This window comes from Pseudorca crassidens, chromosome 7, assembly GCF_039906515.1.
Source record: "Pseudorca crassidens isolate mPseCra1 chromosome 7, mPseCra1.hap1, whole genome shotgun sequence".
Taxonomy (NCBI): Eukaryota; Metazoa; Chordata; class Mammalia; order Artiodactyla; family Delphinidae; genus Pseudorca; species Pseudorca crassidens.
The window spans coordinates 10,548,878-10,573,824 of record NC_090302.1 but is presented as its reverse complement, the minus strand read 5'-3'; the positions used below and the strand labels follow the sequence as shown (position 1 = coordinate 10,573,824).

The 24,947-nt window shown below is 38.0% G+C and overlaps 1 protein-coding gene across 3 annotated transcripts in view; it reads right to left on the bottom strand.

Annotated features, from left to right (window-relative positions):
* Positions 1–24,947, bottom strand: part of SCAI (suppressor of cancer cell invasion) — a 145,637-nt gene that overhangs the window by 30,940 nt on the left and 89,750 nt on the right. For all 3 annotated transcript variants that reach the window (XM_067743329.1, XM_067743331.1, XM_067743332.1), the window contains 10 exons: positions 24,665–24,751; positions 23,361–23,459; positions 15,071–15,167; positions 13,917–14,015; positions 13,609–13,761; positions 11,800–11,901; positions 11,144–11,245; positions 10,323–10,401; positions 8,332–8,431; positions 6,475–6,556 (listed from right to left, as the gene is read on the bottom strand). In XM_067743329.1, the coding sequence (XP_067599430.1) occupies positions 6,475–6,556; positions 8,332–8,431; positions 10,323–10,401; positions 11,144–11,245; positions 11,800–11,901; positions 13,609–13,761; positions 13,917–14,015; positions 15,071–15,167; positions 23,361–23,459; positions 24,665–24,751 (1,000 nt within the window). The remainder of the gene's footprint in view (positions 1–6,474; positions 6,557–8,331; positions 8,432–10,322; positions 10,402–11,143; positions 11,246–11,799; positions 11,902–13,608; positions 13,762–13,916; positions 14,016–15,070; positions 15,168–23,360; positions 23,460–24,664; positions 24,752–24,947) is intronic.

Here is a 24,947-nt window from a genome sequence, read left to right as displayed (position 1 = left end):
AGTCCCGGAGAGAGGACGGAGGAATCCCTGACGCGGCCGCGATTAGGGACAGCGAGTCCGGTGGGCAGGGACTCTGGGGGTCGGAGGGAACAAGGGAGGGGGACTTACCCCGTTTTCTGCAGGATCGGGTGGATGAGTAGAGGTTCCCTGGTTGTCTCCTGGGGTAGGGGAGGAGCGGCCCACGCGGTAACCCGTGGGGCTTGATACCCCTCCCGGGTTTCAGCACCAAAAGTAAGGTCGGATCTTAACAAACGGCACCGCGGAACAGAGGAAAGCTTCAAGTGAGCTTTATTAGGGAGCGCTCCCGGGCGAGGTTCACTGGTCCGAGAGAAAGGGGCCAGAGAAGTCGCACCCGGGCGAGGGTTGGGCAAGATTTTACAGGGGAAGAAGGGAAAGGGGTGTGGTGAATCTGGGAGGGCGCAGGGTATTCCTTATTTGGTGGTCTTTTCGGGTATCCTGGGGGACGGTTAGTCCCGCCCCTCGAAAGGCGGGAAGGCTGGGCTGGGTTCAAAGTCCCCAGGTCAGTTCCTGGAACTGGGTGGTCCGGAATGTCTCCAGGGCAGTTTCTGGAACTGGGTTGTCCGGAGAATTTCGGTCTGATTCAACCTGTGAATCTGATTGTGTTCCCCTGCCTCGGGCCAGTTGGCCTTACAGAATCTAATCAAAGATAATCAAGCATACAGGGATACAAAAACAGCAAAGGGTGTCTTTAAGCAGCAAAAGCAGATTTCAGGTGTAAGAATTACCAGATAAATAAATAATATAGTAAGTATGCTTATTAAGTTTAAAGAAATAAAGAACAAACTTGAACACAGAAAATAGGGAACTATAAAAAGGGCAGTGAATTATTTGAAAAAGAACCAAACAGAACTTCCTGAAATGAAAAATACCACAACTAATATAAAAATCAATAAATGGGTTTAATAACGAGTTAGTCACAGCTGAAGAAAAGAATTTGTGAACTGAAAGCCAGATCATAAGAAATTTTCCAAATCTCAGCCAGAGAAACAAAAAGATGGAAAATATAGAAGAGAGGTCAAGAGACATGGAAGACACAATGAGAATGATGTATGTAAAATCAGAGTTCCAGAAAGAGATGAAAGAGGATCTGCAGCACAGCCAAGATTTGAAGAGATAATGGCTGAGAATTTTCCAGCAATAATGAAAAACTAACCTACAGATTCGAGAAGTCCAGCAACTCCCAATAGGTTAAATATAAAGAAACAAAACCTAGATAACTGCAGAACGCCAAAAACAAAGAGACGGTCTTTCAAAGTAGCAAGAAGGAAATGGAATGAGTGAGGCTGACTGTCAGAAGAGCTCTTAGGTAATCTTGTTATGAAGGTGAATGCCTTCCTAGACCACAGCAGTCTACAGTCATCAGTCAAACACTTTAGGACAAGGCTGTTTAGATAAATATGACTGTTTTGACAAATGTGTAAGTCATGTTTACTGGCAGGGATCCATCTCTGTCATATATAATTAAATATTCAAAGGATTTTCTTCTTCCAAGGAAAGAAAAAGCAGAATTCAAAGAAGTGTTGCCCAAAATGACAGGTTTGTGTTTTTTTTAACCCCACTAGTACTACATTATTACAGATAAAGCCTATTACCTGATGGAAATTTGAGAGCCAAAATGTGAGCCACACTTGTTATGTTACAGACCTCGGCATTTCAATTCCTCTCTTCTGAAATGAGGCTCAGACTAGCACGAAAAGCTCCTCTTTTTCTAAATGTAGAAACATCTTGGGCTTTGGAATGAGAAAGACTGCTGGAATCAATTAGGCAAGATACTTAACCTCCAAGAGCAGTTACTGCAGCTATAAAATAAGGATAATGGTGACTACCTTCATTTAATCATTCAACATATATTTATTGAGAATATTTTAAGTATGAAGCACTGGGTACATAAAGGTACATGTACATGCAGATATAAACACACACGAGGGACTTCCCTGGTGGTGCAGTGGTTAAGAATCCACCTGCCAATGCAGAGGACACGGGTTCGAGCCCTGGTCCGGGAAGACCCCACATGCCGTGGAGCAACTAAGCCCATGCGCCACACCTACTGAAGCCTGAGCGCCTAGAGCCCATGCTCCGCAACAAGAGAAGCCACGGCAATAAGAAGCCCGCACACCGCAACGAAGAGTAGCCCCTGCTCGCCGCAACTAGAGAAAGCCCACACGCAGCAACGAAGACCCAACACAGCCAAACAGAAATAATAAATAAATAAGTTTATATTAAAAAACAAAAACAAAAACACATGGACTTCAGGGAAAACATAGCATAATGCTGATAGACCTTTACATTCTGGGCAGAACAGCTGAGCTTGCTCAGTGAATATGACTAGACCACGAAGACCTAAAGACACTGACATCAGAGATTACCAAACTAAATGGCCCAGCTAGATTGCCACACTGAGCAGCTCACTGTGACAAGTCCTACCTAGAACCTCAGAGATTCTAACCATTTTGCTAGCTTCCACTCTTATATCTGAGCAGAAGGGCAAAAATTATGAGTCTCTAAAACGACATATTCAGGAAAAACACCGGAAACAAACCATAATGGAGGAAAGAGACACCATGCAGGGAGAATTTTTTACATGATCATTGACATTCTCAAAGGGAAGAGAAGATATTTCAACCAGGATAAAAACCAATTATATATGTGTATGTATATATGTTTTACATACACACAGATACATCTATATCTTTGTGAAAGAAACATCTAGAGAACAAATGAAAAGCTCAATAAAAGGGTTAGAAGACAAAGGCAAGGGAATTTCCTACAGAGCAAAAAGACTGGAAGATGGAAAATAAAGGGCAAAAAAATCAGAGGACTAGACCAGAAGGTCCAATATATGAATTACAAAAATTCTCCAAAGAAAGAACAGAGAAAATGGAAGGGAGGAAGCCACTGAAACAACTCAAGAAAATGAGCAGAGTTTCCAGATTGAAAGGACTCACTAAGTACATGCCAAGTACCATTGTTAAAAGTAAACCCAGGGGCTTCCCTGGTGGCGCAGTGGTTGAGAGTCCTCCTGCCGATGCAGGGGACACAGGTTCGTGTCCCGGTCTGGGAAGATCCTACATGCTGCGGAGCGGCTGGGCCCATAAGCCATGGCTGCTGGGCCTGCGCGTCCAGAGCCTGTGATCTGCAACGGGAGAGGCCACAACAGTGAGAGGCCCGCGTACCGAAAAAAAAAAAAAAGTAAACCCAGACCTGGGCACTCTGTTAAGAAGCTGAAAAACACTGGAGACAAAGAGAAGATCCTATATATTTCCAGGGACTGAAAACAAGTCACATGAAAGAACTCAGAATTAGAATGCTTTGTACTTCTTAAGAAATACTGGAAGCTAGAAAGCAATGGAACAATGCCTTCCAAATTTCGAAGGGAAATAATTTCTAATCAATACCAAAACTACCATTTAAGTGTGATAGTAAATCAAAAACATTTGTAGAAGTGCAAGACTTCAAATATTTTACCTCATATTCACCCTTTCTCAGAAAGCTCCATTTTGCTGGAGATGCTACAGTAAAATGAGAGAATAAACCAAAATGAGAGAGTAAATGAGAGGGTCCAAGAAGAAGACATAGGATTCAGGAAACAGGGATTCCAATATAGAAGAGAGATGAAGAATTCCCAGAATAATAATGAAAAGAGATTCAGTGAGGAGAGCTGTGCAGTACATGTCGAGGGCACCAGTCCAGAGGCTTTGCAAGAGAATTCATCCCAAAGATAAAATTAAGAGAATGATGCATCTGAACAACCTGAAAGAAGATTAAGCAATTGGTGAGGAGCTTGGGGTTGAATCTGTGATAAGTTCAGAAAAAGAACCAGGAGCAAGATAACATTATTTGCTCCAGGAAAAGTAGAAAGTTGCATAGAAAAGAAAAAGTTTACTATGTGGCTTAGATGTTAAAAGCATTGTATAGTCATAATAATATAAGCACTAAATATTCAGTGAATCAAAATTATGGTATGTCTATTGTGTGGATAAAAGTTATAAAAGGTATGAATATGAAATGGGGATAGGAAGGGGAAAGAGAGTTAAATTTTTCTTCCATAATGGGATATCAATACATGCTGCTTAAAACATGTATTTTAAGAAATACAAGAAATAAAGATATTTCTTTAAGAATCAAGGAATATCAATACCAGCATGTGATTTAGAAAAATAATGGTTAAATACCAAAATAATTAACTTAAAAAGATGTAAATGGTAGCCTCTGGGAAGAGGCAAACAGGGGTAGGGCATGAGAGCGGGAGACTGCTGTTGTTAGTAACTCCTGGCGGAACTTGGCTGAGTAGATCTCACCCTGACCACACAAGGGAATTATGCTGATACCTGAGACCCACCCCAGGCCAAGCAAATTAGAATCACAGGAGTTGGGACCCAGGTACAAGTGGTTTTGAAGAGGGCTCTGAATGTTTCTGATGCACAGAAAGAGAACTACAGCTTTCAACTATATGGATGAGTTACTTTCATAAAAATTAAAAAGTAATACTGAAATGAAGAAATAACATGAAGTGTTTGTATTTACATGAAGAAACATTTAGAAAACACATATATGTTCATAAAACATTCATATGGATGAAATGGATATAACAAAGTATGTACTGAAGAAATAATACATGTCACCCAGTTCTTTTTCATTAGAAACTTGCAAAATGATAGTTTAGGAATTTTTACGTGCTTTGTGGGAAAAGTAAATGTCAGACACTTTCATATGTTAACACAGAGAACTGCACACCTGATTCAGAGGCATTAACTAATTTTTTAAAAGACCAAATTAGTCTACATCATGCTCTCATTTGCCTACTGCACATGGGCTCCCCATTTCATTTCTAAACATCAGAATGTTCTTGACAATTTAATTTTTTAGAGGAGTGACACTGCATGTGCCATCAACACCAAACACACACAGAAATCTATTATTCCACTGTTATCCTGGGTGTTGGGATATTGAAATTTAGAATTAAATCATGAGACATAATTCCAATTATGCACAATGGTGTTTTTTCAAAATCATCATCCAATACGCAGTCTACATCCAACCGACACTCTGGAAATAGCAGGTACATAACATGAATGATATTCTTGAGATTATAAAAGATGGTATCAAATAATGTCCAATTAAATTGAGAGAAATTAATAGATTGTGAAAATACTTTCAACACATGCTAGATCATAGTAAGCAATACACTTGCTTACTGTGCATCAACACATTCTGTTACATTGTTAAACTGTAGCAAATGTTTCCTTTTCATTGACAAAGGCACAGAATGCTTTTTTTGAATTCTGTGAAGACACAAAATGCCTGGACTCTTCTGATTTTATATGTTTAAATGGGGTAGCCAATAAACCTTTTCCTTTAGCAGCCTCCCACCCTCTCAAAAAGATTAAAAATGACAACAGCACACTCACAATTTAAGAGTGTACATAGCTAGTTTTCCTAAAAATCAAAAGTTGTAACGTTAAACTTGACAAAATGGGTAGCAAGAAACATGCTGAACAACGTAGGGTGGGATGGATGCTCTTGGAATTCCGACTTTAAAAAGTGAAACTAAGCATGAAAATTAGATGGAAAAATATGCTTGGGGTCAGCTTTTTTGGCTACCAAACATTTCTATTGCTCTCCTGAAATAAACCTATTAACGTTTGCTTCCCCATCTAATTATATGAACACCCACAACAGAAATAATTTTAATTGGCAGATCTGTGTTTCCAGCATATTTCTGAGTATACTGTCCACAAATGAAATATTCCAACCACATACAAAGGGCTCCAAAAATTCTGTTTTCATTTTCCTCTAAATTACTATTGTTTGAATTCTAACATCCAACTTTAAAGTGTCTCACTGCTGCCATTCTTTATACAATCATTGAAAACCACTGCTTCTATAGCAAAATATAAAAGAAAGGATTTTCACATTAAGTCCCTGTTACTTATTTCAGAATTCAGCGTCATCTTTTTTTACTTACTGTCGCAAATCAAAAAAAACAATAATAAGTGCATCTAAAACAATTTGTGTTGATATTCAATGAATATAACTCTATAACATGGGATAGAAATTCCACTTAAACTATAGTAGCTCAGTGTATAGAGGGGAAAAAGTTTGAAAACTAGAAAATAAAATGTTCCCATATACTTCAACCTCTATAAAAGAAAACTATTCTGGGTTATATAACAAAAATAAACCTCCCACCAGTGATCTTGGAAATCTTGAATTTTTTTTCCCGCAGGAGGATTTATTATTTTCCACTGAGTGTCCATTCATGCGTTTTCTTCTTGTTTCTATTCATAGCACCAGATCCTGACTAGCATGCACAACCTCAAAAGAAAAGAAAGACTAAATACAAACTGTGTAAAATTAAATAAAATAAAGCAAAATAAAAAGGCACATGTTCAGACTGGTTACCTCAGGGTGGTGCCATAGTGTCTAACGTGGAATAGCGCTCATGGAACTCACCTTATACGCAACACTATTGGATGAATCCACAATGATGAACAGGGGCTTCCTTGTGAAAGGATAGAGATCTCCAGGATGAAGGCTGGGAAAACAACAACAAGAGTAACAGTGAATGACTGTATAACTTTATCAGCCAAGTCTCAGAAATCTTATTCATCAGTTTGGTCTGCTCACGTCTCCTTTTTGTCACAACACTGGGAGAAAAACAAAGATTAATTAAGCAAAAGACCAAAAAAGTCTGTATTTACTGGGGTAGACAAGTTAACAGTTTTATTTGGAAAAAAAAAATTCGAACATAATTATTATTCAAGAATATTCAAGCTGAAGAGAAGTCTATATATTTAATATATATATTAATATATTTAAAGATGGATTAATAAATACACATGAAAATCCCAGAAGTCAGCATTTAGGGACTTACTTAGTATTTATAAGTTCCTCCTAAGAACATGTTCTGAAAACAAGATGTAATAACACAACCAGATTTCTATTTCAATGAATCTTTCAAAATCTATATCCATTTTAAAGATTTTTATTATTTTAAGCTATATCTTAATATTGCAGACAATAAGCAGGGGCTCCCCTTCTATTATCTACATTTCCTCTGGACATGTGCATCAGAATCAGCTGGGGTGCTTGTTAAAGATACAGATTCACTGTGGCCCACAGAAGGCTAAAGTCCAGTAACATGCATTTCAGAGCCACTGCTTAAGGTCACAATTTTGGTGTGCATGCTCTTTCCCATGGTTGGTGGACAATGTGGGTAGTTTATAAATATTAATGTAAATATACAAAATGATGTTGTCAATGAGCAATATCATCAAACCCCAATATATTTCAAATACAAGTTTTTCTGATATAAATCATTTACAACTATGGTCAACTATAGCACCAACACATGGCTTGGGGGACAATTAGCTATTATATGTGTAATTTGAAACATTTCCCTCTGCCCTCCCTTCCCCACTCTTTAATATGAAGTTATATTTTTATGTAAAGTGCTATTAAAAATGCAGTTTCAAGCAAGTCCTGTTTCCTCTATAATGAGACTGCTCTCTCTCAGCTAGGGAAGTTTTAGAGCCTATAATGGCCCAACCAGTGAATGCACTGAGCAAACTTTCATAGATGAAATCTCCTTGAAATCATACAGCTAACTTCATTTTTGCTATATCACACCAACATAACCTTATATTAAAAAGCTTATATTGGAAAAAAAAAAAAAAGCTTATATTGGGCTTCCCTGATGGCACAGGGTTAAGAATCTGCCTGCCAATGCAGGGGACATGGGTTCAAGCCCTGGTCCGGGAAGATCCCACATGCCGCAGAGCAACTAAGCCCGTGCACCACAACTACTGAGCCTGCGAGCCACAACTACTGAGCCTGTGTGCCACAACTACTGAAGCCCGTGCACCTAGAGCCTGTGCTCCGCAACAAGAGAAGCCACTGCAATGGGAAGCCCACGCACCACAACAAAGAGTAGCCCCGCTCGCCGCAACTAGAGAAAAGCCCGCGTGCAGCAACGAAGACCCAACACAGCCAAAAATAAAATTAATTAATTTTAAAAAGGTTTATTTTGATATTAACGTGCATCATGTCCTGCCTTATTATTTATGTATATATTTATTGTCTCCTCCAACTTGAATGAACAGATCTCCAGTGATTGAATAGTTCCTGACATATGATACATACTCAATAAAAAATTGTAAAATAAATATTAACCAACAATTCTAATTGCCTAAGATAGTCAGAGCCTGAGATATTGCTGGAATCCAAATAAGTGTTATGAATAGCAGTCTAAGGGAACATTCCATTTTACTTAATATTTTATGAGAGAACTATGATTTTTATAATACATACCAGTGCATTTCTTTGTGGGATTGATTTCGTTTGTGGATGGCATCTCCATTTATAATATCCCGGTTACTATTAGTAAGTACCCCTCCAAAATCATAAGGACCTATAAAAAGAAAGGGAAGAATCCTAGACTTCAATTGGAGAGTAGCATTGATCTGATGTTCAAACACAAAGGTGTTGGGTGAATCTTTCATTGATACAAATGGAAGATAATTACAAAACATTTTTATTAATTGAACATTTAACATTTTAGTTTAACTTAGCATTTAAATGATTTCAGCATGTTGCCTGTTCCAATATTTTAAAAGATCATCTGACCATCTTCATCAGTTCTTCAGATTATAATGAGAAACAAAACAAGAATCTACTGCATCCCATTATTCTGGGTAAAAAAGAGATGGAGATCTGGGATGTTCAAAATGATCTTCTCATTTCAAGCAAAACTAAAATCTCAAGTCCAACAAAATTATTTAAGTAAGAAAGTTGCAGAATGGAGTCCTAATAATTTCTTAAATATAATTTTAAGAGGGCCACTAATTGTAAAATGTAGGGAAATTTTTGAATGGAACTTGAAAATTCTCACTGACAAAAACTTCATTTTTAAGAAAAGAATTACCAAATACCAGTGTAGGAAAAAATCCACTATCATTATTATTACATCAACCACTGTAATTCCGGTTTGGGAATTAGCCGTTTCCCACTGGTCCTATCAGTTAGTTAAATAAACTCTTGTGTAAATGGAACAGCAACCGTGGGATGTTAGGAATAATCTCTCTCAAAGGACCATTCAGTTAGTAACTACTGTACTTTGAAAAAAGTAAAACAAGAGATCAATACATTAGGTGGGGCCCAGAAAATCTGATTCAATAGTGTATAAGATATGGAAATAATTATTTATAAATAAAAGTACTAACTTTATCACCAAAAAATTAAAGTATTTATGATTTTGCATCACTTTTTTTTTTTTTTTTTTTTTTGCGGTACGCAGGCCTCTCACTGTTGTGGCCTCTCCCGCTGCGGAGAACAGGCTCCGGATGCACAGGCTCAGCAGCCATGGCTCACGGGCCCAGCTGCTCCGCGGCATGTGGGATCTTCCTGGACCGGGGCACGAACCCGTGTCCCCTGCATCGGCAGGCAGACTCTCACCCACTGCACCACCAGGGAAGCCCCGATTTTGCATCACTTTTAATAGTGTTATAGTTTATCCCTTAAAAAAAATCACTGCAATGAAGAGAGATTTATTTTGTTTTGTTTTCATTTTAACACTTTAAGAGGATCTGTAGGTCATGCAAGGAAGATGGCAGGGACATGCATTGTATAAAGGAATGCAAATTTCAACAAACAAATGAGGAGGAAAATGTTAAGGATGTTAAGAACAATTTTTTTTTTTGTCCAGGTAAAGATTTAATTGCCTTGTTTACATCCAAGCTACTCATCTAGTTCAACCAATTTCATATATTCTGGACTCACATGTTCTGGACAGCTTCAAGTTTTTGTTCTAAAATAGCATCCCAATATTCTACAGATTGAATCCATAAAACCAAAGAAAGGACACAAAATAAAATTATGTCAAGGACTTGAACTTTCACAGTTACAAAAGCGCACTGATTTCTACAAGACTTTCAGCCACAGTGAAGCCGCTGACCAGATTCCCTAACACACTAAAGGCTCAGAAAAATTCAACGATGTGAAGTAGATAATTAGGCTTGGTTATTCCATGCACATATATGTGTTTGCTTTTAGCAAATCTGTTAGAGAGGCATGCATGTAGTATGTGAATTTGCTGATTTTTTTTAACTTTACTGTATAATATTTCAGCAAATAAAACAGACTGGGGTATCTACAAGATTGCCGATTCAGCAAACAGACCAGGTTTCAAATTTGGGAGCCTCTCTGGAAAGCTTGAGATTGTCTGTGGGCTATGGGCCACCGCCTTGTAGAAAATAAAGAGAATTCAAGCCCTGCTCACGACAGGGAGCATTCCTTTATTGTACCTTCACTATCAGAACGACCTGTGGGGAAAACGCCAGTGGCTGACAGGTAAATCAGAAGCACACTATTGGCAGGCAGCTCCTGAAATTAAAGAAAATCACATATACAAAACGACAAACAGGAAACAACAGTTTTATTGAAAGTTCATGACATTTTACAGTTGTAGGGAAACCAAGAACCTAATTTAACATATAATGGTCTCCTCCAAGAGAAAAGTCACTCTTGCTAGTTCGAACTTATAACTGTCTACACAGCAAAGATTCATTATTAACCTATAACCATTGCCAAAAGTTTTGAAGACAATCTCTGCTTCAAAACCCCATCATTTAAAGAACGTTCTCTGGAAAACTTAAGATGGAGAAGTAAAGATCCTGACTAGAGGTCTAAAAGACAAACTTCCATCCGTGCCTTTCTCTATATAAACTGAGAGGAATTCCCTACTCATGGTTCTTTCAGACGGCCAAAATGTTTCCCAGAGCCACCATTCAGGTGGCTATTCTATTTATAGAACATGCCTATAAAATCTGCTCCTGTTTTTCAGTTCTGCATTGACTATTATGCCTAAAGCAGTTTAGCAAGAAAAACCCGGAGAAAGGAGAATGATAATTAATCAATATTCCCATTAATTAATGGTAGGGAACATTCAAAACATAATAAGCAATTTCCATTCCAAAAATAGCTATGATTAGGATATTCTAAGGCAGTTTTCATTTTCATATTTTTCCTAAATTCTTGACTCAAATATTCAAAGAGAAGAGTGACTCTCAGATTCCATTTAAGGCACACTTTCCCCATATGCTAAAAAGTACTGGATGATAGATACCTTAAAAGATGCTGCTAAGAATGTGTATAGTTGGCTGAATGTTGGTTTGTAGAGCAGGTACTTGTGGGGGTTTTCTCGCCTGGTAGGCTTGTCAGCTGATTCCTATATTTACACACAGAAAACAATGCACATACAGTCGGTCCTCTGCATCCATGGATTCACCCAACCACGGATCAAAAATATTTAGAAAAAAAATTCTAGAAAGTTCCAAAAAGCAAAACTTGAATTTGCTGTGCACCAGCAACTATTTACATAACATTTACAACTATTTACATATAATTTACACTCTATTAGATGTTATAAGTAATCTAGAAATGATTCAAAGCATACGAGAGGATGTGCATAGGTTGTATGTAAACACTCTGCCACTTTAAATAAGGGACTTGAGCATCTGCAGGTTTATCCACGGGGGTCCTGAAACCAATCCCCCATGGATACAGACGGATGACTATACAAACTGTACTTGACATATGACTTATCAATGCCTATTTTTACTATCCTTTTCATTAAATATCTTTTTTTAATTAGCATTATGCTTATCTATTTCTCCTGCATCTCATCAGGAGAATTCTTTATTCACACTCATGGCTCTCGCTGAATAATAGCATTCCATGAGGAGCAGAAGCAGCAAATTGCAGCTGTAGGGAGAAGGTCACCTGCATTCCTGGTTTATTCATCTGGGAAGCTAAATTCATTGGCTCCCTTTCCAGGGCTTGTAACATCCGGAACATGTCAACAGTTAGTTCACTGAACTTAACCTGCAAGGAAAACAAACCTGACCGTTAATGCAGTACACAGACCTTGAAGTGTTTAATCATATTGTTACTCTTGACTTTCATGTGTACCTGATGACACTGGACATTTTATTCCAAAAAATTTCAAAAGACAGAAAGTTAAAAAAATTGTACAGTGACACCCTTATGCTCAATAGCTAGATCCTATAACATTAACATTTTTCTATATTTGCTTCATCACATCTCGCTCCATCTATCAATACTTCTATCAATCCATCAATTTCCATAGGTATTTTTAAAAACAAAAAGTAGTCACGTAAACACAGAGACCTATATTAGATCCCATAAAACATGTTAACTTTTGGCAAACCAGCCAGGCTGAAATATGACTATGGCCCATTTTAAAATCACTTCATTACATTTCGGCACTACATAATGTTTAAGGTTGAATCCTGAGAATTGCCTGGAGGTCCAGTGGTTAGGACTTGGAGCTCTGACTGCCGGGGCCCTGGGTTCAATCCTGGGTTGGAGAACTAAGACCCCACAAGCTGCGTGGCACAGAAAAAAAAAAGAAAAAGAGAGAAGACTGTATCCTTTTCTACTTTGTTTTGTTTTTAACAACTTATTTTTTATTTATTTTTGGCTGCGTCGGGTCTCAGTTGTGGCATGCAGGCTCTTCACTGCAGTGTGCCGGTTTCTCTCTAGCTGTGACATGCAGGTTTTCTCTTCTCTAGTTGTGGCACGCGGGATCTGGGGCGTGTGGGCTCTATAGCTTCCGGCACGCAGGCTCTCTCGTTGAGGCATGCGAGCTCAGTCGTTTTGGTGCGCGGGGCTTAGTTGCTCTGTGGCATGTGGGATCTTAGTTCCCCGACTAGGGATTGAACCCGAGTCCTCTGCATTGTAAGGCGGATTCTTTACCACTGGACCACCACGGAAGTCCCCTCCTTTTCTATTTTGAATAATACTTCTACAGAACTTCATGTAGGCAAGGTTTTAATTTAAATTAAAATGTTTTAATTTAGAAATTTGCAAATTAAAGCTTTAAAATCCAAAATTGGAGAATTATAAGAAAAAGTTAACAACAACAAAAATGACAGATGTAAGGGAAGGATCCAAAATTAAAACTTGTATAAGTAATACATATAGAAAAGTGTATCCACTGGTGACTTTTCCAATATCCCATAATTTTCAGTAAATTACAGTTGTAGTACCTTAAATCCTCATTGTCATGGGACTATTCTGTCATGAAAAAATATCTGAAATTTGTTTTTGACAAATGTACTTAAAAATAACTGCTCCCCCATTTTTGCCTGATTGTAAAGGCAATATACAGATGTAGAAAGTTGTAAGGAAGAAAATAAAAATCACTTAAAATTTTGCTAAATTTTTTAGAGATAAATCTTTTATAATATTGGTAAATTTCTTCCTTGTCTTTTTCTTGTGCATATATGTATTGTACGTAGACATTTTAACATATATAATAAAATAATTCTGTTTACATAGGTCCATATTATTTTCACTTGCCATATCATAAGTATCTTCTTCTGTGATTAAAAATTCTTTCTAAACCATTTTAAATGTCTATGGTACAGTCCATATATAGACACAGCATAATTTAACTATTTCCTAGCAAATGGATGTTAGGATATTTACAATGAAATAATTCTGTAACAATCAAAAGTACTATTTTTCAAAGTGAATTTTAAGCATAATTCCTTCACAATTCTTTACCTGGTTATTACAATTACCAATAATGAGTGCATCAGCCAGAGACAACTGTCCCACAATCATGCCCTGTTCCAGCAATGGGGCTCCTGTTTCAGCAAGGCGATTAGACGTGATAACAATGGTATTATCATCATTTAATACCATCACAGGGTCTGCCTGGAGAAAAAGCAGTAAGTGGTTGATGGCCAAGACAAAATGTCAATGTAAGAAGTTATTCCTTTTTTTTGACATATACACATAGTAAAAAAGTATACCACATATGTATGCATTTACATACATAATTATGACAACCTTTCTTGTCAAGAACTGACCTCAATGAAAGCTGCTACTTCTTGAAGCACCAGGTTCCATTCCACTTGATCTTCAGTATTAAAGCGGTGAGTATAATCTTCGATTTCATCCGAGAGTTCCTGATTTTACAATATCACAAAGAGAAATGGTTATAGAAAAAAAATCATAAAAATACATTGTATATTGTACCATACTCCTGACAGAAACTGATACAGTTAAGAAGTTTGATTATTATCAATATACGGTCCCAGTTATAACCAAAACAGAGTGAAAATTACATGGGCTTGCTTCAAAATCAAAAACTCCAAAATGATAACACATCAATAAGATTTTCATAGAAATCCACAGTGACCCATACCTACTCAGTGCTACATCAGCAATGACTTTATTAACAGGAAACTCTTAAAGGTAAACCCCCCCAAATTTTAACATTAAAAAAAAATAAATATAAATTCTTTGTATTTATATCATACTATTTCTTTTGGAAATAATCTTATTAGTAACTGGGGATGGAGGAAGAAGGCTTGTCAAAACTAGCATGTTATACTGAATCACTTTGCTGTACACCTGAAAATAACACAATACTGTAAATTAACTATAATTCAATTAAAAAAAAAAGCAAAAACTAGCATGTTATACTCGAGCGCCAAAAAATCAAGAAGTATGCCATTGAAACCACTAACTGAATACAGAGTGTAACCAGAATGTAGCATGCAATAATTACAGATATTAAGTGAATCTAGAATGCAGTTAACTCTTAATTACCTGAGGTAATGAAGGATAGAGTGATGCAGACATACTAAAGGGAGGAAAAATCGAAACTCATTCACACCTTTGTAAAACATTTTTCTTGACCTAACTTTTCAATTATTTTCTTAAACCAAATATTTTAACTTTTGTTTGCATTTGCCAACCATTCATTGATGGGTGATGAAATGTAAAATAAACTGAGGGGACAAAAGTAAGAAATTAAGACAATTATCTCTGGTGTATTTGAAATATGAAGAGTTGGAAAAATTTTTTATCATTACCCTTGTCATAAGTTACCATACTCTCAAAGTTGTAATGATTTAGATATATCAAAATTATTTTAACCTTAAATCTATTTTTAAAAAACAAAATTATCCATAGACAATGAGAGATTAGGATTTTAATTATTTTAAAGTACATTTACCTTCACCAGATCCTTTACAACATCCATTTTGTTGAGAAGAAGACAAACTACTATAAATCTTGCATAGTATCGTAGCTTCTTAACTACCAACTCAGGTCTATGGTAGAAAAATGGAAAATCATTCATGACATTTAAAAAAATATGCTTTTTGATTTTTCTAACTTTCTGATAGCTTTTTAAACTCTTTTGATACTATTTTGCACAGTTATAAACATTGCTTCATATAACCTATAGTCTTTTAACACATTTCTTACTCAATGGTTCATTACATTGTTCATTCATATATTAAATTCATTCAAGAAGTATCTATTGAAACTTAGATGCATCAGGCACTATGCTAAGTACTAGATTAGAATGATTTAAAAAAAAAAAAAACTATAGACACAGTCCCTTCCCTCACAGATCTTACAGACAGAAAAGTATTTAAAATGTAGAGGATACAGATAAATACTTAAAATACTGGAATAAATATTACAATGATGTAATATTACAAAATATTACAATGATTACAATTTGAGCCCACAGGACAGGATCTTGGGTGAGAGAAGGCATCTTAGCGAGAGTAATGTTTAAGTTAAGACTATACGGAAGACGTTACAGTAGAAACTAACACAACACTGTAAAACAACTACACCCCAATAAAAAAAATTAAGGGCTTCCCTGGTGGTGCAGTGGTTGAGAGTCTGCCTGCCGATGCAGGGGACATGGGTTTGTGCCCCGGTCCGGGAAGCTCCCATGTGCCGCGGAGCGGCTGGGCCCGTGAGCCATGGCCGCGGAGCCTGTGCTCCGCAACGGGAGAGGCCACAACAGTGAGAGGCCCGCATACCGGGGGAAAAAAAAAAAAAAGAGAAGTCACTGCAATGAGAAGCCCATGCACCACAATTAAGAGTAGCCCCTGCTCGCCACAACTAGAGAAAGGCTGTGCGCAGCAACGAAGACCCAACGCAGACAAAAATAAATAAATAAATTTTTTTAATTAAAAAAAGATGAGAAGACAACAGTCAGGAAAATATGAGGCAAAAAGACTTCTAGGAAGATCAGTCTTTGTTTTGAAATCTTATTTTTCTAACGTTAATACAATCAAGCCAGTTTTCTTATGCTTACTATTTGTATGCCATATCTTTTTCTATCCCTCTACTTTCAAGTACCTGTGTCTTTTCATGGTAACGCATCTTTTGTAGACAGTATATAGTTAGGCCTTGCTTTTTTATCCACTTTGACAATCTCTGCCCTGTATACTCAGGAACTCAGACCATTTACATTTAGCCTTATTGTTGCCTTGGCTGAGTTTGCAACTCTCACCCTGCTATTTGTTTTCTACTTGCCCCTTCTGTGTTTGTGGTCCTCTATTGCTCCCTCCTTGCTTTCTTTTCAGCTAATCAAATATATTTTAGTATTCTATTTTATATCCTCTATCAGCTTTGTATTTATACTGCTTCATTACTGTTCTTTTCGTGATTGCTAGGAATAGCAACACGCGTCCTTAACTTATTAAAGGCTATTTACAATCTATATTACACCTCTTCACGCCTGACCCTTAATATTTATCCCTTATCTGGAATTCCCTGGCGGTCCAGTGGTTAGGACTCTGAGCTCTCACTGCTGAGGGCCTGGGTTCGATCCCTGGTCGGGGAACTAATATCCCTCAAGCCTCACAGTGTAGCCAAAAATACATATATATATTTATCCCTTATCAATTCAAACCAGACATTTCCAATTTCTACTTCCTGTTTTCCACATCCTGCATTACAAATAAAAAACCTTATAACGATATATTTTTTGTATATGTTTCACATTTTCCGTAATAAAATTTTTTTAAATTCCTCTTTGACCCATGAATTATTTAGAAATGTGTCTACTGATTAACATAATGATTTTTTTAAACTATGTCTCGCTCTTAATTTTTAATGGAATTGCACCACCGTTAGACAATATATACTTGAAAAATTATTGAAACATTTTTTTGTGGCAAATATAAGTCAACTTCACAAAAGTTTCATATAAGCTTGAAAATTATGTGCATTCGCTTATTGTCGTATGCACTTTCATGCACATTAGAACAAGTTTTCAATTATGTTACTCAAATCTTATAGTTGCTTATCTTCTTGACACATAATTAAATGTTATATTAAAAATCTCCATGTACAATACATGTGACCATTTATCAATTTCTCCCTGAAAATATGCCACTTTTTGCTTTGTTTATTATTATGCTACATTACTGGGCATATACAAGTTTAGAAATTTTTTATTTTCCTGAGTTGTTCCTTTTATCATTATGAAGTAAAGCTCCATCCTTAATAATATTTTCTGCCTTAAATATAAATAATGTATACATAAATAGAGCAGCATTTCTTCCCCTTAATATCTGTCTCATTTGTCTTTTCCTATGTACCTTATATCTTTGGAGGGCCTCTTGTAGATAGTATATTACTGAATTTTTCTTAAAAAGGCATACTGATAATCTCTGACTTTTCCCTAGGAAGTTTAGATCACTTTCATTGACTATGATTACCAATGTACTTGGACTTGTTTCTACTTTATTATTTCGTGCTATAATTATACTTTTTTTCATATATATTCCTTGCGTACTTTTTACTGTAATGATCATAATTCACTTTCCTCCCCCTTCTACCTGTTTTGAATTTACACTTTCTCCTTATGTTCCTTAAAAATATTTTTCTTAATATTTTAATAAGCAAACTTTACTTACTCTAAGCTTCCTCTGAACAATAAATGGAGCTTACTAGTATGGTTGAATTCTTTATTTTCTCCCTTCTTTCATGTTGTTTTCCAGGATTTGGCACCATTTTATCTTAATAACCTCAATTAGCCATTATTAAGATGATTACTGTCTTATAAAGTCCATGCTTCCTTAGGAAGCAAGGGGATAATTTTTTCTCATGAATCCTTGTATATCATCCCTTCCTTTTAGTTTCAATTTTCCTCTTCCTGAAGAAATCCTTAGAAGTTCCTTTATGTCACCAAAACCAACCATGCCCCTGCCAGGCTGTCATAGCACTGGTCAGAGGGTTAATGACCTGGGGATTTCCCTAACGTTCTTGACAGCTAAGCTTTCCATTTAAAGGGATGGTTGATGCTTTTTTTAAAATAAATTTATTTATTTTAAAATTTTTATTTATTTTTATTTAATTTATTTATTGTTTCTGGCTGCATTGGGTCTTCACTGCTGTGCACAGGCTTTTCTCTGGTTGCAGCGAGCGGGGGCTACTCTTCGTTGCGGTATGCGGGCTTTTCATTGTGGTGGCTTCCCTTGTTGCGGAGCATGGGCTCTAGGTGCACAGGCTTCAGTAGTTGTGGCTCGCGGGCTCTAGAGAGCAGGCTCAGTAGTTGTGGCGCATGGGCTTAGCTGCTCCGCAGCATGCAGGATCTTCCTGGACCAGGGATGGAACCCGTGTCCGCTGCACCGGCAGGCGGATTCTCAACCACTGCACCATGAGGGAAGCCCCAAATTTATTTATTTTATTTATTTATTTTTGGCTGCATTGGGTTTACGTTGCTGCGTGTGGGCTTTCTCTACTTGCGGCGAGCAGGGGCCACTCTTTGCTGAGATGCACAGGCTTCTCATTGCAGTGGCTACTCTTTGTTGCAGAGCACGGGCTCTAGGCGCACAGGCTTCAGTAGTTGTAGCACACAGGCTTAGTTGCTCTGTGGCATGTGGGATCTTCCCAGACCACAGATTAAACCCATGTCCCCTGCACTGGCAGCCGGATTCTTAACCGCTGCACCACCAGGGAAGTCCTGCAATGGTTGCTCCTTTTTAGCCAGTACTTCTAGGTGTTTTGGACGCGCAGGCTCAGCGGCCATGGCTCACGGGCCCAGCTGCTCCGCAGCATGTGGGATCTTCCCAGACTGGGGCACGAATCCGTGTCCCCTGCATCGGCAGGTGGACTCTCAACCACTGCGCCACCAGGGAAGCCCCCTTCTAGGTGTTTTGAAGACCTTATTTTAGATTATCTAGGCTGACACACTGTCAGAAGTGGAATTCAAAACGGAAGGAAAATTTGAAAGAGGTTGATGTCAATTCATACTTAAAATATTAATAAGACAATTCCATTAATTTTTTGAGAAAAAACAGGTTCTATGAAACTATATGATAAATTATACAATCATGTAACACAGACTACATGAACATATACTGAACCAGGGATTGGCAAACTTTCTATAAATGGCCAGACATTAAATATTTTAGGTATTGCAGGCCAAATATGGTATCTATAGCATATTTAACTTTTTTTTCACAACCTTTAAAAACGTAAAAAGGATTCTAAGCTACCAGACAGTACAAAACCAGGCCATAGTTTGCATATGAAGTGAGGAGGCATTCGACTTTGGAAACCACTGTGTTGAACTGCTATCCACTCATACACATGAGAGGCTATCCTATCAAGCCTGAAAACCTGAATGATGACCCACAGCCTTCTGCCTGCTGCAGAAGAAGTCATCCTGTGAAGCTCACGACTGGGAGGCGTCAAGGTCTTCAAGTTTAGATTCACATTTTCCACTGTTAAAAACTTCAGGGCTTCCCTGGTGGCACAGTGGTTAAGAACTAACCTGCAAGCTCTATTTACAATAGGCAGGACTTGGAAGCAACCTAAGTGTCCATCAACAGATGAATGGATAAAGAAGATGTGGCACATATATACAATGGAATATTACTCAGCCATAAAAAGAAACAAAATTGAGTTATTTGTAGTGAGGTGGATGGACGTAGAGTCTGTCATACAGAGTGAAGTAAGTCAGAAAGAGAAAACATATACGGTATGCTAACACATATATATGGAATCTAAAAACAAAAAATGGTTCTGAAGAACCTAGGTGTAGGACAGGAATAAAGACGCAGATGTAGAGAATGGACTTGAGGACACGGGGAGGGGGAAGGGTAAGCTGGGACGAAGTGAGAGAGTGGCATGGACACATATACACTACCAAATGTAAAACAGATAACTAGTGGGAAGCAGCCAGCATAGCACAGGAAGATCAGCTCGGTGCTTTGTGACCACCTAGAGGGGTGGGATAGGGAGGGTGGGAGGGACACGCAACAGGGAGGAGATATGGGGATATATGTATATGTATAGCTGATTCAGTTTGTTATAGAGCAGAAACTAACACACAAACAAACAAAAAGAATCCGCCTGCCAATACAGGGGACATGGGTTTGAGCCCTGGTCCGGGAAGATCCCACATGCCATGGAGCAACTAAGCCTGTGCATCACAACTACTTGAGCCTGTAGTCTAGAACCCGCAAGCCACAACTACTGAAGCCCGCGTGCCTAGAGCCCATGCTCCACAACAGGAGAAGCCACCACAATGAGAAGCCTGCGCACCGCAACGAAGAGTAGCCCTGCTCACTGCAACTAGAGAAAGCCTGTGCACAGCAAGACCCAACGCAGCCAAAAATAAAATAAGTAAATTAAGAAAATAAAAAATAAAAACTTCAGGGCTTCCCTGGTGGTGCAGTGGTTGAGAGTCCGCCTGCCAATGCAGGGGACACGGGTTCATGCCCCAGTCTGGGAAGATCCCACATGCTGCGGAGCGGCTAGGCCCGTGAGCCATGGCCGCTGAGCCTGTGCGTCCGGAACCTGTGCTCCGCAACGGGAGAGGCCACAAGAGTGAGAGGCCCGCGTACCGCAAAAAAAAAAATAAAAACTTCAGTACTGTCACCACTAGAGGAGACATGATTTTCTTTGGCAAAGTTCTTCTGGCACTCCATAATTGCCGCCTCGTCTAACCTGTTAGGACCACTACTTGTAAGATGCTGACTCTTGACACATCTGCCTGAGAAACTGGTTTTCTGGGTGGCTAACTGAAACATCTCCCCCCAGCCTCTGCGTGCTTGGAAACTTCACCTTCTCAGGATCTAACTCTGACCAGATTCAGCCTTAGTCATTTACAACCATCAGGGTTTGCAGCTTCTAGGACAAGTGATTATGTGCTATTGTCTTCTCCGCCAAACACGATGGGCCATGGAATTAGGACATGCTGAGAGTTGTGTATGTTTGGTGATAGGCAGTCACCTTGGTAATTGTTGGAACATACCATTCCTCCTGGCTTTGACACAGTCCTTAGGTACTGAGACAATGCAGAGAGAACTTGGCCTTTGGAGGAGAGATTTTTGCTTTTTAAAGCTACTGTGAAATTGTGGAATACTTTCTTACTCAGGTTTAATCTACCAGCTGTTGATTTTAGCAGCTGCTGCCAACTGCTACCTTGACTGGCCCTCTTGCCCTCGATGAACTGAGAAACAAACAACTTACCAACTGAACAAAATCTTTCCTAAGGTACAGGGAACAAGGTCAAGATTTCACAGACTGGACTGTCCTTTGATGCTATGTTAGTGGCCTAAGGCAAGAGATTTTGTCATCCTGGTTCCAAATAATCCCACCTCTGTTCGTCTACCCTGCTCTAGGAGGCAGCACAGGAAAACAATTCATATGTGGTGTTTGCTATTAGTGTAGAAAATGATTTTAATAAGTCAGACTGTTGGGTTTTAAGCCAAGGGACCTAAGGCCAATTTCCCTTTTGGCAAATTAGAAAATGCGGAAAAGTGAATTATATAAGGTATTTTACTATTGCTTAAAATAGTTCTTTGCTTATATGTATTTTTCATACTCATAAAGTGTTACATAGCCCTTTTGCATTTTTTTAGGGATATAATTTATCTCACCAAGAATTCAGACAAATTGTACAACATGAATGCAAAAAAAGGGGAAGTTGGAGGAAATACATCTATAGTGAAAGTATCTGAAGCAAACCATAAGAAAATCTGAAAGGATAGTAATTGATGGAACTTCCTGATAGAAGGAGGAAGTAAGGCCAAAAAGTCTTGGGGGAAAAATGTAGACTTCAGCATCCACACACCTTACTTGTTTCAAGCAAACTCCTTTAGACAAGTGTGAACAAGATTTGCAAGGGAATGAAGGGGATTTACAAGAGTGGGGCTTTCCCCAAAATGTTGCTGTTTAGCTGGAAAGCTTATGGTAGCCAACCACAAAGTGTTCTCTAGAAAAATAGGTAAAAACTATGTTTTCTTCTATTTCTAAGAGAATATAATCTTTCCACTTATGTAACAACTGTGAGTTCTGTTGCTGAGAGTAGAAAGAACTTTCAGATATTCCAACAATTCCTGGAATGCTAGCAATAAAGATTCTCCAGCAGATCCCTGATTATTTCAATAATTACTTTCTCATCTGGAATCCACCTGTACTCCAAATTATGTCTGGGACACCCATGAAAAGGTAATCATCTAAAAGGAAAAGAGAGGGATTTCCCTGGTGGTCCAGTGGTAAAGAAACCATCTTCCAATGCAGGGGACACGGGTTCAATCCCTGGTCCGGGGAACTAAGATCCCGCATGCCGTGGGGCAACTAAGCCCATGCCACAACTACTGAGCTCATGCGTCTCAACAAGAAAGCCCGCACACTGCGAACTACAGAGCCCATGTGCTCTGGAGCCCGCGCACCACAGTTACAGTGCCCACACGCCCTGGAACCCACATGCCACAACTAGAGAGAAGCCCACGTGACACAAGAAGAGCCCGTGCACCACAACGAAAGATCCCGCTTGCCTCAATGAAGATCTCGCGTGCTGAAACTAAGACCTGACACAGCCAAAAAGATAAAGAAAATAAATAAATAAATAAAAATAAATATTAAAAGGGAAAGAGTACACTTGCCCGGCTTCTTTTCATTTTCCTTCTCTCACCCTAGCATTGACCACACTGTGAGATATATAATAAGTGCTCAACAGATTACTATTGGGGATGAATAACTTCTACATGATTTTTTTTCCCTAACAGTGGAGCTACACAACTGCAAAATGGTATTGGATTTATAAAAGAAAACTCAAACAGCATTACAGCCTTTTCTTTAGTCCTATATGACAGTTGTCAACAGGGTTTTGAATGTATACGAACTAAGATGACACAGGCTAAACAGAACAAAGGTATCAGCTAAGCCTCATTTTGGAGTTGTTTCTTTTCTATGAAACTTCGTGTGACCCCAATCTCTCATAAAGAAATAATCCACCCTTCCTTTGTGCTCTGACTCTACCCTGGTACTGTGACATCTGTTACAACATCTGTAATATTTATTGTTTTTAGGTAACACATCTCCGTATGCTTAAGAAGGTCTAGCATATAGCAGGCACTCAATAAATCCCATTAAATGAATTAAAGTTATAAATAAATGTGTGATTTTCTGCATAATTTCCACAGACTAAAAATGCTGAGTGCTTTATCTTCTTCTTTCTGAAAATGGTAGGTGCATACCTGTCCTCTTTATTGACTTGAGAATAATATGATCTTTGTCTGATTGCAGAATAGAAGGAGAAAGCTTCATTCAGATAGCTGGTCTCAGATGTGCGCAGGCTATGAAAAGAAAAAGAAACTCTTTACATTTGACAGGATCTCAATCTCTTCAACATGATAAATACTTGTTCCATTATTCCTCTCTTCCTCTACTCCAGGGGATGGGAATGACTAACCTAAATTTGAGTCAGCAAAGCAATAATCATATCACCCTTAAAATGTATAAAAAGAATAGTAACGATAATAAAAAAGAACACCTCCCCGCCGCTCCCAAGCCTTTTTTGATGGCAACCCAGAGTACACGTTATTCTCATTCTTCGAAGGGCCTCTCCAAACAGCCTTCCACTCAGTTAAATCTTCCCACCTGGGACCAGGTCTTTCATGACCTTCCCCAAATTCATCTAGTAATTTGTCCTTTGGCTCATTTCTTTAGTTTTTTCTCAGAGGACTCAGAAATGGACTAATCCATATTAATCTTCATAGGATGCTGGTGAGTTGGATTTTCTGTTTAACATTTCTACTTTGTTTTTTTAATTGGAGTATAGTTGACATACAATAACATTTGTAGTGTTATAAGGGATTTCTTAAGAAAATATTCTACCAGGGAAGGTGATTTTAATGATGGGAATCTGGGTGGCATGCCAAAAGACAGGGAAAGGAAGGAATTTTCTGGCCTATTAAACTATAAATGGTCCAAGCCTTTTTATGAAACACCTGGTATCACTTAATGATAATGAGATATTTAGATCCTAAAAGGAGCTCTCTTCTTTCCTTGACTCATGGGTGGGACTATATAGATGATATTGCACTAAGGATACAATTTAAAGTATCTTTATTGACTTCATGTAACCTTTTAGACATATATGAGGATGAGCTTTAAGGTATCTTCCTGAAAACCGCTCCTTCAAACATACCAGTTATGATATGTCTCTGTACGGTATCAAGATTCAGGTGAAGCCATTAAGAACCATAAAATTCATTTAGTATTTATCTTTTATCTAAAACCAAGATCATACTCCTTTAAGTTTACAAATGGGTCTGACCAAACGAACTGTGTGGAAGGTGAGCCTCTGAAACAAATAATGTCACTTTGATTATGGAAGGATATTTAAAAATGCTGTCTTGATCAATATGATCTGAGCTTTTAGGATTTCATTTGTAACTCCTCAGTTTTCCCTCCTACCAGGTATGTATCGATGCATACTTCTGCATGCTGTGTTCAAATCAGGACAATGCTTTATGTTTTCCATTTGCAATTCACTTACTAATAATGGTAGTATAGCTGCCCAATCTTAGAAGCAATTTCCCCTATTTGCCACCGCTTCAAGCCATACCGATTATCCAAGACTTGTCTGTTTTACATAGGAAATAAGAAAATAGAAATAAGAGAATATAAATTTCAAAAATAACCAAATCTGTTAATTTAATAGGATAAAGTATCACCCAATTCATCATGAAATTTTGAATACATAAATTGAAATTCATGAATTTTTCATGAGATTTCAACATAATCATTCAATTAAATTCAAAAAGCATTTATAAAATGTC